This window comes from Palaemon carinicauda, chromosome 24, assembly GCF_036898095.1.
Source record: "Palaemon carinicauda isolate YSFRI2023 chromosome 24, ASM3689809v2, whole genome shotgun sequence".
Lineage (NCBI taxonomy): Eukaryota > Metazoa > Arthropoda > Malacostraca > Decapoda > Palaemonidae > Palaemon > Palaemon carinicauda.
In genome coordinates, this window is record NC_090748.1 from 52,402,515 (window position 1) to 52,419,811 (window position 17,297).

The 17,297-nt window shown below is 44.6% G+C and overlaps 1 protein-coding gene and 1 pseudogene across 1 annotated transcript in view; both read right to left on the minus strand.

Annotated features, from left to right (window-relative positions):
• The window catches only part of LOC137618367 (guanine nucleotide-binding protein-like 1), an 89,197-nt gene that overhangs the window by 18,980 nt on the left and 52,920 nt on the right, over positions 1-17,297 (minus strand). The window contains exons 5-6 of the mRNA XM_068348534.1: positions 9,464-9,728; positions 8,205-8,422 (exon numbers count right to left, since the gene is read on the minus strand). Of these exons, the coding sequence (XP_068204635.1) occupies positions 8,205-8,422; positions 9,464-9,728 (483 nt within the window). The remainder of the gene's footprint in view (positions 1-8,204; positions 8,423-9,463; positions 9,729-17,297) is intronic.
• LOC137618558 (5S ribosomal RNA) lies at positions 15,292-15,410 on the minus strand (annotated as a pseudogene).

Sequence of the window (17,297 nt, forward strand, 5' to 3'; positions counted from 1 at the left end):
TCCATATCCAAAAATGTTTAGAATATATTAATCTACGTGTGTGCCAATTTTGGTGCTTTTAGACCAATTTGAACAATTGGTCTGCTATGCCGCTGTACTATAGGTAGCAATGAAACCTTCAAAGAAAGTGAAAAAGGAAGATGGTCTGACCCAATAATAGAATGCAACACATATATTGCATATGTTGTCGTCATCATCATCTCCTCCTAAGCCTATTGACGCAAAGGGCCTCGGTTAGATTTTGCCAGTCGTCTCTGTCTTGAGCTTTTAATTCAATACTTCTACATTCATGATATCCAACATCGGGCTTTATAGTCCTAAGCCATGTAGGCCTGGGTCTTCCAATTTTTCAAGTCCCTTGTAAAATTGGAGTGTAGACAAAACAGTTAAACCACCAGGTATGGCCCATTGCATCACTTTTCCCATGACTACTGTATAATTATAGGAGGTCATAACATCATCACCAATGCAATAACTACAATGGAGGAAAAAGCTTTGCAGCTCACTTCCAAAATATGATTCAGGTCAAGTATTAATATCACCAAATACCAAATCTTTCCATTTGGGTGATCTGACATAAGATAGTGTAATTTTTCTATGCAATCTATGTATACTGGATGAGTACGGAAGATAGCAGGTAATACTTATGAAATTTTTGTCTTTTCATACCAATACATATAAGTTTCACTCACTGTATACAAGTGGCAAGGTTTTTTCGATAAAAAAAAAGCAACTCACCCAAATAGACAACCAACTAATGAATTATCTGATGAATCTACTAGGATACTGCATAATAGGCATATTCAAAATTTACACTACTCCAGTAATCAGACTCATACACTGGAAGCAAAGTCCCCTGCAGACAGACTGCATCATCAGAAACACAGGTTAACTGAATGCTAAAATAAAAATTTTTGAGTAATTCACATATTTCCTAACTATAAAAACCAGAGTCCTTTAATATGAGTATGCTTTTACGAGTAGGTGGTAGTTACTGCAAGGTGGCGGGGAAACCCTACCCACCTAACAGACCACCGAGTCCTCACTTGGACCTTCAGTCTACGACTTGCGACAGGGTTGAGGTGGGAAGTAAAACTTAAAGGATTCAGGTCTGTCTAGCTATGAAAAATACAAATTACCTTAAAAATTTGTGACTTGTCACAACACAAATCCTCGTCCTTCAATGGGAGACTTTTCCTTAGGAGGAAGTCTCTATAACTAAACTGGTTGGTTTACTATCCCAGGAAATGTCCAGGAATTTTGGTCCTGTACAGGAACAAAAGTAATGACCTTAGTCAACCTCCTAACGACCTGAGAACGAGGGTGTGAATGTGTTAGGTTAGTTCACTACCAGGAACTAATAGATGGTCAAGGAAAACCGACATCTGTGTGGAGGACAAATTGTTAGGATGTATGATCCTGACACAAGACACAGGGAGTGAGGACAGTGATTACCCAGAAATAACTTCCTTGAACAATCTACACACCAATTACTCATAAGACCAGAAGAAAGCCCTTATAAGCACAAATACCCTAAATAACTCTTATGAATGCTTCACAATCTGGAGGGAAGACAAAGAAGATTCAATTTATCAAGCTCAAGTCAACGAGAAGACTTAAAGACAAAAGCATGTGCGGAGTATTGACACCGTGGTTATTGCCATTAGCCACTAGATTGTCTCATTACACTACTATACAGTACTAGAGGCCTAAGCCTATTGAAATGGAACAGAAAAGTTAATTTTTAGTTTTGGGTATATATATCGATGGATACCAAACTTTGAGAGAGAAGCAATATGAACATCAGGGTAAGTTCGCAGAAATATGTTATTTTCCTTAGTAAAATAAATTTTTGAATATACTTACCCGATGATCATATAGCTGCATCCCTGCTGCCCGACAGAAAAAACCTACGGGAGGAATACGCCAGCGATCGCTATACAGGTGGGGGTGTACATCAACAGCGCCATCTGTCAAGTAGGTACTCAAGTACTCGATGTCAACAACGAACCAATTTTCTCCTCTGTCCCACTGGTTCTCTATTGGGGAGGAAGGGTGGGTCCTTTAATTTATGATCATCGGGTAAGTATATTCAAAAATTTATTTTACTAAGGAAAATAACATTTTTCAATATCAAACTTACCCGATGATCATATAGCTGATTCACACCCAGGGGGGTGGGTAGAGACCAGCATAACAAGTTGACATTATGAGCTAAGTATTCCGTATTTCATTTTAGCAGTTATTCAAAATAACAAGCATAAAATAAATAAGTACCTGGTAAGGAAGACGACTTGAACAATTACTCTGCCTTTTTAAGTACGTCTTCCTTACTGAGCCTCGCGATCCTCATAGGATGCTGAGCGACTCCTAGGAGCTGAAGTATGAAGGGTTGCAACCCATACTAAAGGTCCTCATCAAAACCTCTAATCTAGGCGCTTCTCCAGAAATGATTTTGACCACCCGCCAAATCAAGTAGGATGCGAAAGGCTTCTTAGCCTTCCGGACAACCCAAAAATATTTCAAGAGAAAGATTAAAAAGGTTCTGGAATTAGGGAATTGTAGTAGTGGAGCCCCCACCACTACTGCACTCGTTGCTACGAATGGTCCCAGAGTGTAGCAGTTCTCGTAAAGAGACTGGACCTTCTTAAGATAAAAGACGCGAACACTGATTTGCTTTTCCAATAGGTTGCGTCGAATATATTCTGCAGAGATCTATTTTGTTTAAAGGTCACGGAAGTTGTGACAGTTCTAACTTCGTGTGTCCTTACCTTCAGCCAAGCTTGGTCTTCCTCATTCAGAAGGGAATGAGCTTCTCGTATTAACAGTCTGATAAAAATAGGATAAAGAATTCTCTGACATAGGCAAAGATGAATTCTTAACTGAACACCATAAAGCTTCAGACGGGCCTCGTAAAGGTTTTAAAATAGAACTTAAGAGCTCTTACAGGACATAATACTCTTTCTAGTTCATTACCAACCATACGATAAGTTTGGAATATCGAACGATATTGGTCAAGGCCGAGAAGGCAGCTCGTGTTTGGCTAGAAAACCAAGATGTAAAACATGTAGCCGTTTCGGATGAAAATCCGATGTTCTTGCTGAAGGCATGAATCTCACTGACTCTTTTAGCTGTGGTTAAGCATATCAGGAAAAGAGTCTTAAAGGTGAGATCTTTCAGGGAGGCTGATTGAAGTGGTTCGAACCTGTCTAACATAAGGAATCTTAGAACCACGTCTAAATTCCAACCAGGTGTAACCAAACGACGCTCCTTCGTGGTCTCAAAAGACTTAAGGAGGTCCTGTAGATCTTTACTGTTGGAAAGATCTAAGCCTCTGTGACGGAAGACTGATGCCAACATGCTTCTGTAACCCTTGATAGTGGGAGCTGAAAGAGATCGCTCTTTCCTCAGATATAAGAGGAAGTCAGCTATTTGAGTTACAGAGGTACTGGTCGAGGATACGGATACTGACTTGCACCAGTTTCGGAAGATTTCCCACTTCGATTGGTAGACTCTAAGGGTGGATGTTCTCCTTGCTCTAGCAATCGCTCTGGTTGCCTCCTTCGAAAAACCTCTAGTTCTCGAGAGTCTTTCAAAACTCTGAAGGCAGTGAGACGAAGAGCGTGGAGGCCTTGGAGTACCTTCTTACGCGTGGCAGACGTAGCAGGTCCACCCTTAGGGGAAGAGTTCTGGGAACGTCTACTAGCCATCGAAGTACCTCGGTAAGTTATTCTCTCGCGGGCCAGAGGGAAGCAACTAGTGTCAACTTTGTCCCTTCGTGAGAGGCGAACTTCTGCAGTACCTTGTTGACAATCTAGAACGGAGGGAATGCATATAGATCTAGATGAGACCAATCTAGTATAAAGGCATCTAAAAGAACTACTGCTGGGTCCGGGATAGGTGAGCAAAGTATTGAGAGCCTCTTGGACATAGAGGTTGCGAAGAGATCTATGGTTGGCTGGCCCCAGGTGACCCAAAGTCTCTTGCATACATCCTTGTGGAGGGTCCAATATGTTGGAATTATTGTCCCTTCCTACTGAGACAATCTGCTAAGACATTCAAGTTGCCTTGGAAGAAACTTGTTACTAGTGAAAAGTCTAGACCTGTTGAACAGGAGAGGAGGTCACTTGCGAACTCGTACCATGTCAGAGAGTAGGTCCCTCCTTGCTAGGAGATGTACATCAAAGCAGGGAGTTGTCCGTGTTCACCTCCACTACTTTGCCTTGAAGGAGAGACCTGAAGCTTTTCCAGGTCAGACGTACTGCCAGAAGCTTCTTGCAGTTGAAATGCATTGTCCTTTGACTCGAGTTCCATAATCCCGAGCATTCCCTACCGCCTAAGGTCGCACCCCAGCCTACGTCCGATGCGTCTGAGAAGAGAACGTGGTTGGGAGTCTGAACAGTCAGGGGAAAACCCTATTAAAGGTTGATAAAGTCCTTTCATCAAGTCAGACCAGACTTATCTTCCGGAAACCGGGATCGAGACCGCTTCTAGCGTCTTGTCCTTTTCCAGTGAAGAGCTAGATGAAACCGAAGAGGACGGAGGTGTAGTCTTCCAAGTGACACCAATTGAACCACGGATGACAGTGTCCTAACCAGACTCATCCACAGCCTGACAGGGCCGTGTTCCTTCTTCAGCATCTTCTGGATGGATAGCAGGGCTGGGGGTTGATCGTCTTGTTCAGCCATGTCCTCATCAGAGGGTTCCTCATCCGAAACTGATGAGGAAACGGCAACGGAGTGGGCAACGTCTGACTCGCTGAATCCGGTCGCACTGGTGGATGCGTGACGGAGCCGGACACAAGATCATGGTACTGCTGCACAGTCTGTGAACTGTCAACCATGGGGAAGCGAGGAAGTACAGCGACAACCCGAAACTGTCTAGACTGTCTGGGTTGTGCAGACAACCCCTTATCGGGTTGCTGAGGTTGCCGCACTGCGTCACAACAAGTCACCTCTGCTGGTTGTTGAACGTCTTCCCAGTGACACACTGAACGTCCACAACCACCTCCGAGAGTCGCTTAACGTCAACGTGCGACTGGCAACCCACACTGGGTCGCACCGGTGGAGGAACCATCTCAACTGGCGGACGTGAGTAGGATACCTCAGCGTCAACAGGGCGTACAACCAACCGGTAGGAAGGTTGTTGGCAAGAAGGTTCTTCTCCGTAAAAAATCCTCTATCAAGGACTAAGCTTGGACTGCATGTCTTGCAACAAAGCCCAAGGTCTATGGGAGCAGGTGTGGCAACAGACGGGGTTAGCGACTGAAGCGGAACCATTTACCCTCCCTGGAAGCATGTTATGCTTTAATTAAAGTCCATAGGAGGCTAAGCAGCTTAAGGCTCCTCTCCAAATGACAGAGTCCTCAAGGGAATATCAGAAGGAGGGAGAACAGCACTTTCTCATCTACAGGAACCATGTCCGAGAAAAGCTAGGTTCTCTCAGTGAGGGTTTCACTGGTGCATAAGCAGCAGACCAGAAGGCAACGTTATGAAACTGCTTGACAGTCTGTGAACTGTCAAAAACTGAACTGTCAACCCCAACAGGTGCGTGAGGACATACAGCACTGGTGTATTAGTAGCACACCAGAAGGCAACGTCATGTAACTGTTTGACAGTCTGTGAGTTGGCAACAACCAAAGCTGTGTGGGGAAGCCTCAACTCCTGACTGACTAGTTTGCTGCGGGCGAGTGGCGGTAACCACAGTGTGTTGCGGAGGCTGACACACCGTGTCAAAACACGGCAGCTTGTGGTAGCTCACTCACGGCAACGGAGTGCTCCGTGTGTCTGTGGGAGTCAGCATGCGTCTGGCAGGGTCGACTGCGCATGGGTGGAGGAGCTCTCACAACAAGAGTGTGGGAGCAGGCAGCCATGCTGGGCGCACAACCGTGGCAGGCTGTAGGCCAACGGGTGCATCGTCAACCTTCTCCGCAGTCGGAGTGTGGGAGCTGGCAACAACAAAAGCGGAGTGCTGGTGCGTGAGAGGGACTGCCGTGGGTTGCGGAGCATGCCGCATTGCGGCAAAACACGGCAGCTTGACAGCACCTTCCCACTGCTGATGCGGTAGCTCACGCATGTCAACGGAGGGTGCAGCATGAACATGCGTCTGGCAGGGTCGACTGCGCATCGGTGGTGGAGCTCTCACAGGTGGAGTGTGGGAGCAGGCAGCCGCAGTATCTGCTGAGCGCACAACCGTGGCAGGTTGTAGGTTAACAGGTGCAGTGTCAACCTTCTCAGCACGATACTCCTGCATGAAGGAAGCAAGCTGAGACTGCATATCTGCAGCATGGACCACTAGGGTCTATAAAAGACGGCAACAAACGGAGCTACTGTCCGTTGTGACTGAGGGTCTAAAACAGCTGGTGCGGCAACAGACGGAGTTACTGCCTGTTGCGGTACCACCTTGCCTCTCTCGGAAGGTGTGTAGTCGTCGGATGACTGCAGCGAGTCCGAACTGACCCAGTGGCTACACCTAGGCCGTTAGACTTGCGCGGAAGGGACCGACTTGCATTTAAAAAGCTGCAAGATTTGGTCCATGGTTTCTGCGAGAAACCTCTTCCGCAGACGAGGAATAAATGGGCTCTCTCGTCTTTGTGTGGGTGGGGTGATCACGTCGGCAACGTGTGTAGATACACCCGAAACCACGGAGGGAAACGTCTGTTCGTCGATCAAGGCCTGTGGAACCCATAAGTCCTTCGACATTACTTCTCCCCTGGGCTTGGGAGCTTGTAAGAGGTATCGGACTAGGTGAACAACTGGCACGAACAGACGAACCCTCGAACGCAACACTGTAACACTTTGCGCATATCACTTTATCACTTTTGATTTTCTGTTTGCACTTATTTCACTGAAATCGAAACTTTAACTGATTTCCACCTGAAACACGCAATCCTATCCTTCATTAAAAGGTAGTAATTGCGAAAACAGTTTACAATGCAACAGAAAAACATAATTAAAGATAAAGAATTCAGTGGCTGGAAAAGAGACTAAACACTAGATCAAATAAACTACGTTTAAAATCTCTCACCGCATAAAGCCTGGGAACAAGAATAAAACTCTAGAAACGTTTTACCTTCTTCCCCTACAGCGACAAGGGAGAAGAGTAAAAAACGAGAACAACGTTACCCGCTTGAACGAAACGTTTATTCTCCTCTCTCTCCCTCCGTCTCTATCCTTCTCTCTCTTCTCTCTTGACTTAGAACCAAAGAGAAGAGCCCAATTATATATCGTTAAAACATATTATTTGCTAAAGGAAAAAACTGAAAGGTTTCCCAAATAAAAAGTTCCTTATTTAGAATTTAAACCATTTAAGCTAAGAAAGAATGAACGAAACGCTAGAATCGGTTTACTCTTACTGCAACGTGAAACCGTGAAATACTCTCTCTCTATCGTAACGATAGAGCGCATGTTGAACGTTCTGAACGTCAACAACTGCGGAGACAAAACTAAACGTTAGTTCATCTTTGAAAACAGTACGAGACTATCAAAGAAATTCTTTCAAAAACATAAAATTAAAAAAGGTATAAATTCTTAAAAGGTAAATACGATATGACGGGCTCAAAGTTAATTAACTTCGGTTCCAAGTAAGGACCGCCTACTATTAGGAAAGGTCGCATATAAACAAACATAAAAATTAATTTTTATAAGTTTATAATAAATGGAAAGTTAATCGAAGAGGCCTTAAAGGCGGAGAGATATAAAATAAATAGATCTATAACTTGTTAAGCAAAATTACCAAAAACCTAAACACACTTCCGTCTAAGGGAAGGGTCGGCCATTTAAAAGTGAAAGAGAGTCCATACTCTCTTCGAGTCCATACTCTCTTCGGCACCATAATTAAATCTATCCAAAACGAGTTCAAGTTTTGAAATGAAGATAAAACCCCTGCATAGCGAAAGCTCAAAACTGGAATAGTGTACTTCACCAAATCAATGTGAAAACAAATCCAGTTAGGGACGGCGTATTTAGTAGGTCTTGCCTGTGGCACGACAGAGGGAAAATTGGTTCGTTGTTGACATCGAGTACTTGAGTACCTACTTGACAGATGGCACTGTTGATGTACACCCCCACCTGTATAGCGATCGCTGGCGTATTCCTCCCGTAGGTTTTTTCTGTCGGGCAGCAGGGATGCAGCTATATGATCATCGGGTAAGTTTGATATTGAAAAAACAAGGTTATGACATATCAATAAGTGCTTCTTCTTACCTTTTTTCCCATTAGTGCATTAATTAAAGATGATTTTCCAACATTTGGATGTCCAATGGTACCAATAGTCAAGATTCCATCTTTAAAACGTTGATAAGCCTCTGGTGCAGTGTTTTGTGAATGAACAACATTTGTTTCAAGAACATCTACAGAAGTATCATCTTCAGTTACTAGATCTCTCTCCTCTTCAATCTTTTTCTTCCAGGGCTTTAGGTTCACTAAATTAAATAAAAGAGAGAAGTATTAGTCAGTTATCTTGAATATATAATATTTCAAATAGACTACTAACTGACACTATAATAAATAATACTGAAAATAGCATAAGGTAGAAAAAAACTCTAACTTGAAAGAAGTTAAAAATATAACGAAAGCTTCAAATTAAACTACTAATAAAAAGCCACCAGTTTTAACCCTTCTACCCCCAATGGACGTACTGGTACGTTTCACAAAACTCATCCCTTTACCCCCATGGACGTACCGGTACGTCCTTGCAAAAAACTGCTATTTACATTTTTTTCGCATATTTTTGGTAACTTTATGAGAAACTTCAGGCACTTTCCAAAAGAATGAGACCAACCTGACCTCTCTATGACAAAATAAAAAAAACCTGTTAGAGAATTTAAAAAAAAATATATTGCAAAATGTTCTTGAAAAAGAAAATGCCAGGGGGTTAAGGGTTGGAAAGTTCCAAAGAGCTTGGGGGTAAAAGGGTTAACCAAGGTACCATCACGTTTAGCAAATAATTATTCTTACTTTGAGATTTAATATTGGACACTACCCAAGACTCGTGATATCAGTCACAATAAACTAGTTGTTAGGTTTCTTTCAACTAAAACTACTATGAAATATCCAAATGCATGACATTTTACCCGATACCACAGAAAGGGCAGAATTTCCAAAGGCAACAACTTGGATTTCATTCATATTAAACCCAATAAAAGGTAATGCTGAATAAAAAGACATGACGATGATAATTACTTTAAATTATACAGCCAATGTTATCTAAACTTCCAACTTAATTTCAAGCCTCATTGTCAGTCATTGTTTTATTTACATTAAATGTATAAGGTTTGCTTAAGGTTTCATAACCACTTCATATTTTACAAGGCTCAGCCTTCCTCTGTTATAATTAAATTCAACTAAAATTTTCTGACACAGAAACCCCCATCATATACAACATTATTGACAGTAGCCTAACAGAAAATTTAAGCTCCTCTCTCAGCCAAACGTAATTACTGTTAATGGAATCAAGGTCTCACCGGAGTCATCCACTAGCTTTTCACAAGCATCCACTAAGCCTAAAGCACTTTCAGCGGCCATCCTTAAGAGACCTCTCTTGCCTCTGCGTCCCTCTAGAGAAAAGAATGGAACTACAATTAACTTTGGGAAGTGCTGCGCAAAATAATGTTTCCAAGCTAGAATCAAAGACGGCGGGAGAAGGTCAGACTTGTTCATGATGAGGATGATACCTTTATTTTCCTTTTCCACTAAATGTTTATAAAGGTATGGAGGAAACTGTGCAACCTACGTAAAAGAAAAAAGAAAGAAAAATACTGTAAGCAACGACTTATCCAGAAAGGTGATTTCCTTAAAAATCTAAGTACTGTACTTGAAAATAACAAATAATATTTTCAATACAAATAACTTACTTAAAAAAAAAAAAAGCCAAATTGATTTTTTCACACAGCAACTGAAAAAAAAGATGCCCTTCATCTACAGTCGTTTAGTCTGAACAACTGTAGGCCTAAGAGGGACAGTTGAGTGGAAAAATACACACTTAAAGAAATATATTTCATTATAATTGTGTGACTTCACAAATTTTTAGACTACAAATAATAAAAACAATCCTTCAATTCCACCTTGCAGTTAATTCATGTAGGGTCCATCTGGTTTTTGATTGCATACAGATATTGCTTGCAAGTCTGCCCTTACACAAATAGCTAGTAAATCTCAATCCAAATCAAGTTGTTCATTTTATATTATTCATTGCATATACATAAATAATTAACATTAATAGCTGTAATGGAAATTATATCACACACCATATTTCTAAATTCAAAATCCCAGAAATTCATAAGAGTAACAAGATGCAGAAGAGGCCTTAGTCAGGGGATCACGTGTTCCTGTCTCCTAGTGAGGACAATTTTTACCAATATTCGGTATTCAAAAGTTCAAAGTTGGAGCAAATGTTTTTATGTTGACCAGGCTGACATGAGTCTTTTTATTGTTTATATATGACATATCTGTTTTTGACGTTGTTAATAGTTTATATAGGATATATCTGTTTTGACGTTGTCACTGTTTTTAGAATGATTTATTGTTAATTTATTCTCATCATTTATTCATTTCCTTATTTCCTTTCCTCACTGGGCTACTTTTCCCTATTGGAGCCCTTGGGCTTATACAATCTTGCTTTTCCAACTAGGGTTGTAGCTTGGCTAGTAATAATAATAATAATAAAGAAGGAGATTTACCAATGAGTCGAGCTTGACTCTAACAGAGTTGGGATGAATAAATTCAGGACAGAAAAATATATATATTAAACCTAACAAAATAAAAAATAATCATTTAGTAAATATAAAAGATAAGAAATATATCGAGATAAAAATCTGTGATAAATAAAAATTTAATTTATATTGATAAAACTTGAGCTTTTTTAAAATGTTAAAATTTTAAATTACACATCCATGGGTTAATTTCATATGACCAATAGGCAATCTTGCTAAAATAACCGTAACGCTATCCTTTATCTTTCTGTTATTATTGTTATTATTATTATTATTATTATTATTTTTATTATTATTACATAACTCTTATTGGAAAAAACAAGATGCTTTAAGCGCCAGGGGCTCCAACAGGGAGAACTAGCCCAGTAAGGAAAGGAAACAAGGAAATAAATTAAAAGAGAAGAATAAATATTGAAAATAAACTATTTCAAGAACAGTAAAAACATTAAAACAACACTGTTCTGATGATTCCCATGGAGAAACAACAGGTTTTATATGTTTTAATTCATTAACCTCAGATTCATTATTTCAAATACTTTACAATATTGATACTATGTTTTAGTGGTTACAAAATATCCTTTATGGAGAGTTTAATGTCATGTTGTGGTAAACTTATATCTGAAATAGCAGCATAATCTGCTTTTTCATTACCAACGATTTCAAAATGGGCAAGAATCTAGAATTAAGTATTTCAATATTTACCCCTTGAAAATTCAATTTGGTAAAGAGCACTTTAATTTTTAATACCAGTTGGTTCTTATGCATGTAACCTTTGATGGCTTCTATGGCACTTCTTGAATCGGAATAAATAACAAACTTGAGATTCACCATACCTTCAATTGTTTAAATAATGTCAGTTGCAAGATGCCTTTCCACTACCAGAGGATGTAGTTACCACTGTGCACCTTACAAGCTGGCCCTTGCAACCGAGTGTCTGATAGTATATTCCTCTTGTCTGGAATGTACCTTGCTGACTACTCCACAGTGTGAAACACTGCCCAGATGTGTATCTGCTTCATCAGCTTGCAAAGGGAGTATGAGACTATGCCCCCTTACTTGTTGACGTAAGGCACTACGCTGGTGTTGTTGTTCATCAACATTAATGGGAGAGGAGAAGGGACTCCCTCCTATTGGCTCTAGAGGGATAAGTGCCGAAGCCAACCCCAGCAGGAACAGACGTACCAGAACCAACACCTCCAGCAGCCTATCATTTGACAGGAACCTATAAGTCCCAAGGAAAGCCACAGTAGATGCAAAGAATCTTAGGATGAGGACTGCCCAGGGTAGGAAGGTTTCATCGCCTTACTAGGGTAGATGAGAACTTCCTGACCAGAGGGTTGCCGGAGTGGTAACCGTCCAACGCTCTTACTCAATCGACCGCCGGAGGCAGCCAAAAGAGAAGGGGCAGAGGGGTGGGTACCAGGCGAGGGTAGAATTTGTCGGGATTTCTGAGACATCAAGGAAGACTCCGAAGGTGAAGAATCCCTTTTAGACTTCATCTTCCTCCTCCTGCAATACAATTTCTATGAGAGGGAAAAATTTCATAAAAATTAAATAGATAATAAGATACAAAAACTTAAACACTTCCATGACAGCATGAAAGTCAGGAATGAATGCTATCATAAGTTGTATAAAAAAAAAATCAAACCCTTGAAAACAGTTTTGATGAGTAAAATGACAAATTCGAAGATAATTTGTATTTTTCCTAACCATACAAACCTTAGCTATTTACATTGGGTTTACCTTTTAGCGTAGCTGAAATGGCGAGCCATTAGAATTTAACGAGGGTGTATTACCCCCGCGCTAGTTAGCGGGGGTAGGGGAGTGGTAGCTAGCTACCCCTCCCCCCCTCACACACTGGTGAATTGCTTCATTTTCACTTAGAGGTAGGACTTGTCTTGGGGGACAGGGCTGGCGGGCAAATATATGTAAATAGCTAAGGTTTGTATGGTTAGGAAAAATACAAATTATCTTCGAATTTGTCATTTGTTCCATAACCGAAATACAAACCACGCTATTTACATTGGGTGACTTACCTCTTAGGAAGGGTGGAAAGTCCCCAGCCATACTGGCTTTGGCTTTACCCGGGGACTCAGAATCCGAGTGAGTTGCACTCAAGAAAAGGAGTCCCTGCACCTCACAAGTTCCTTGCTCCGCAAGGAACCGTGTGGCCTACATAAGCTTGTGTGTGAAGGAAGAAAGTGTGACCCGTCCTAGGCAGTTGACCTGGAGTTCCAGAAGGAACTCTGGGTTAGGACGTTCCCAATACCACCTCGTCAGGGTATGGGGGACGCGACAGTATTAACTCAATACTCGGAACACAAGGAAGCATGGTTTACTTGCAGAGGTTTGAGGTCAGCTATGCAGAGACCAGGATGCTGCTTCCCAGTAGAGAGGATGATGAAGAAAGAAGTAAGGGCCAGACATACTTCTTTCGTTCATGCAGACTAAAACCTGATAACAATGCCCTCACCCTTCTGCTACCTGTCCAAAAAGGAGCCTGAGGTTAGACCAGCTATTGTGTAGCCACCACAGAGCGATAGAAACGTATCGATACTCCTGTGGGTCACGTCCTGCAGGAAGCGGGCTGCGAAGGTCATTAGACGCTTCCAGACTCCAGCTTGTAGCACCTGCGTCACAGAGTAGTATTACTCGAAGGCAAGGGACGTTGCGATGTATCCGACATCGTGCTGTAGGGCGACGTGACGGGGGAGGGTCTGGATTCAGGTCGAGATGAATGTCCTTGAGTCCGAGCTGAAGAGGTATACTGGTGACTCTCCCCCGTGTCCTTCTTGTGCTCCCAACACGGCTGCACGTGAGGACAAATTGCAGCTGTTCCCAAAGATAACCCCTCGATTCCTTTACTGGCAAGAAGGAGAAGGTTTTGGGGCATCTGATACAGAATGGTGACTCGAAATCTTGAAGGAATTGGACTGAAGGGCCGGGACCCCAAGATTCTGAGTCTAGCCAACAACTCAGGAGTGAACCTGAATGTTGCCTACCCCCATTCCTTAGAAAGGGCGGAGCCGTACGAGACCAAGAAGATTGCTTACTCACTGGCCGCGGCCAGAGTGAGCAGGAGCCCCAAGACGGAATACGATCAGAGGCCTGACGTAAAGGGTCTTGAGAAGATCTCTTAAGGGACTAAAAAGTCCGAACCATGCTCCATGCTGGAGGTCTAACTCCGACTGGGGCAGGGACGTTCGCAGCTTCGCATGAGCGAGGAAAGGTCCAGCGGGAAGGAAAAAGTTTATTCCTTTCAGCCTGAAGGTCAGGGAAAGGCTGAGCGACAGGCTTCACTGCCTAGAGCGGAAAGGAGTTTCCTACCGCCGAAAAGCAATAAGTTCGTTATTGCTGGAGAAGAGGCCTCAAGGGAAGAGGTATATCTCCCACGACACCAACCATAGAAGACCCTCCACTTCGCCTGGTAGACCCCTGCGGATAACTATCGCAGATAACGCGACCTCCGCCCCGCGACTGTAGCGGGTTGTCTCTCCTTGGGGAGGAGGCGTAGTGTCTCCAGGCGTAAAGCCGAAGCGATGCCCCGGCTCGTGAAAGATGTTGCAGTGTGGTTGTTTGAGTAGCCTGTGCCGTGGGAGAAGCTCTCCCGGGAGTTCCGTCAGGGAAAGCAGAGGGTCCGGAAACCATTCTGCGTATAGTCCCAGTGGAGCTCTCAGGGCCATTGAAAGGTTGACAGACAACCTGGTCTTGTTGAGACCCATTCTCAACAGACAACAAAGGAGGGAAGACGCAGGCGTCGATGTTGTCCCACCATCACCGGAATGCATCTTGCCAAAGAGTCTTGGGGTCTGAGACTGGGGGGAAGAACAGCGGAAGCTCGAGGTTCCAAGCTGTCGCGATCAGGTCCCCCAGGCTGGGACTAGTTGGTTACTAAAGGCCAAAGACCCCCAGGTACACTCTATCTACGAGGCTCTGCTCAGATAGTCGGAGAGAACATTCCTCTGCCCGGAATGAGCGAGCCGATAGTGGTATTGAGAGGATCTCAAATCATCTCAGTATCTTTACTGTAAGATGCGAAGGTATGAAAATGCGTCCCTTGCTGGTTGGAACACGCCAGTACCATGAAGTCGTCGCGCACGGAGCGACTCGGCAGGAGCTGTAGGATCTGTAGAGGGGCCAGACTACGGCCCCTAAGTCTGCCTGAATGATGGAGAGGTATCCTTCAGGTCCTGACCATAGGCCTGAACCGGAACATGCCCCCCCCCCCCCCTTTTCTTTGACGAGTCCGAGAACAGCATAAAAAATGTGGGGAAAGGACGAGAATATCCACTCCCATCAAGAGGTTCCATAGGTCAACACCACTTGCAGGTCTAATCGCTCCGCTGGTCCCATAGGGTCCAGAAAGTCCGGTTAATCGATGCTTTGAAACCACCGGAACTTGGGCAGCCCCACAGGGAACTTATCCTGAGGCGACCGTTCGGAACTTTAGACGGGTCAATGAGAAAAAGAGACCTAGGAAACGTTCCAAGGTAGGGCTGAAAGCTCTGCTTGACTGAGAACAGGTACTGCGACTCTCCTCAGCCTTGCCACAGTCAACTGAAGGGAAGGCTCGGAGGAGGCGGCAACAGAATCTGGCGTCCCCAGGCGGTCACCCATCCAAGTACCGACCAAACCCGACGTTGCTTAACCTCGCTGGACGGACGAGAAGCGGGGTTTCCAACGTGGTAAGGCCGTTGACTCAATATCATGGCTAGATACTCCAGATGTTGAGGCAGAAGTAGAGAAGGCTCCTAGCAAATTACCATGAACCCCCACTCATGGTAAGGATCCGGAAGCTTGTCCCGGCATTGAAGAAGGTCGAACCCGAGCCTACCGGAGTTGACCATACCTTCAAAAGGCGAAGGAGGCGGAAGCCTGCTCCTGAGCGGCCATGAGGAAAGCAGGGAGAGTTCTCTGGGGAAAAAACCTGCGATGCCACGGCAGGATCGCCACACTGCATCTTAAGCAGGAACACCTGTAGTCTAGGCTGAATTCCAAGAGCTTCCTGGAAGATGGATGGAATGGAAACTGAAAGTACCCGTCCTTCCGATCCAGGGCCCAAGGAGTCCTGTCGCCTCGTTACCAGTCTGATCGATTCTGCTGTTCCACGCTGGACGAAGTCTGTTCGACAAACTTGATCAGAGCTGAGAGGTCGACTACAGAATTCCCGTCTCAGATGCTTTCCTACGAGAAAGGATCGACTGAAGAAGCCAGGGGGTGAAGCCGTCGACGACCCTATGGAGGACCTTCTCCTAAGGCATGGATCATTCTGCCCAAACGGGCAAAACTCTTGCCGACCCCATGGCATAGAGGTTCAGTGACAATGAATTCGCTGACAGAGACGGCAGGAGCGATATCCTTGGCTGATCACGGATATCGTGCAGGAATCGGCATCAGGAAGCTGTTATCCGGATGAGTAACCTTAGGCATCCTCCCAGCGTGAGATCTGCAAGGGGGGGTTGCCAATCCTAGAGTTCGTGAACTCTGCCGCTCCCTCAAGGATTATGCCCCCCGGGGAGAGCCTCCCGTGCTACCTGTTCCTGACAGGAGGGGACTGCTATTGGACACCTTGTCTTAGTTGTCGTAGCCGGTCCGATAACTTAGGCCGACGAGGCTGAAAGAAAGAGGCGCTGGAGCCCTGCAGGGTCTGGAAGAAAGCGCCTTGGAGGAGTGAAAACGGAAGTCGACTTCCTCCGCACAACCGCTGTCTATGTCTCTGTCCTTGGGCACAAACAATCTCTTCCCAAGGATGGAAGGGTGTCTGAGATTGTCAACATCCACGGATGAGACACCCGAGAGGAAGCCCTCGGTCATTGCGTCCAGATGGTCCAACATCGAGCTTGCCTGCAAGTTCGAAACTTGGCGATGAAAAGCCAAGGTGCTTGAGCCCGAGAGGAGGAAAGTACCCATGATCTTCCTGGAGCTTCCTTGTACAAAACCTCGGGTCGCAACCGAGGAGGGAAAGGACCTGGTAAGCCCCTTTCACGAGATGGAGAAGAGGAGGGGTAAACCAGTCACCCCTTGGCCGATGGAGAAATCTCGAATGGAAAGCTCCCTGGCAAAACCCCTCCAGGGAATGACGGGGAAGGGCTAACCCAGGTTCTGGAAAGAAGAATGTTGCTCAGACCTCCCTGAAGATTCTTCCTGCTCTTGCAAGTGCCATGCTCTGCGTTTACGGGGTGAGGCCGTGTTCTGGAAATACGCTTCAGAAGACTCGCCAGGCTGGTCATGTTGCAAAACCCCAATGGGAATCGCGGTCGCAATCGTCCTGGCGCTCGCGCGATGGTAAATCAATGGTTTGCGCGTGGCCGAACGTGGAAGCGCCCATGCACGGGCACGCAGGAACGCAAACGAAAGTACGCGAGGAAGGGCGAGAGCTGGTGGTTGGCGAGCGATGACCCGTAGGCGAGCGATGACCCGTAGGCGAGCAATGGATACTGCAGGAATCAAGCCGACGTTCGCGCGATGGAACACCGTAGGTTCGCGCGACGGAACACCCTCGGTCCGCGCGACGGAACACCTTCGGTCCGCGCGACGGAACACCCTCGGTCCGCGCGACGGAACACCGTCGGTCCGCGCGACGGAA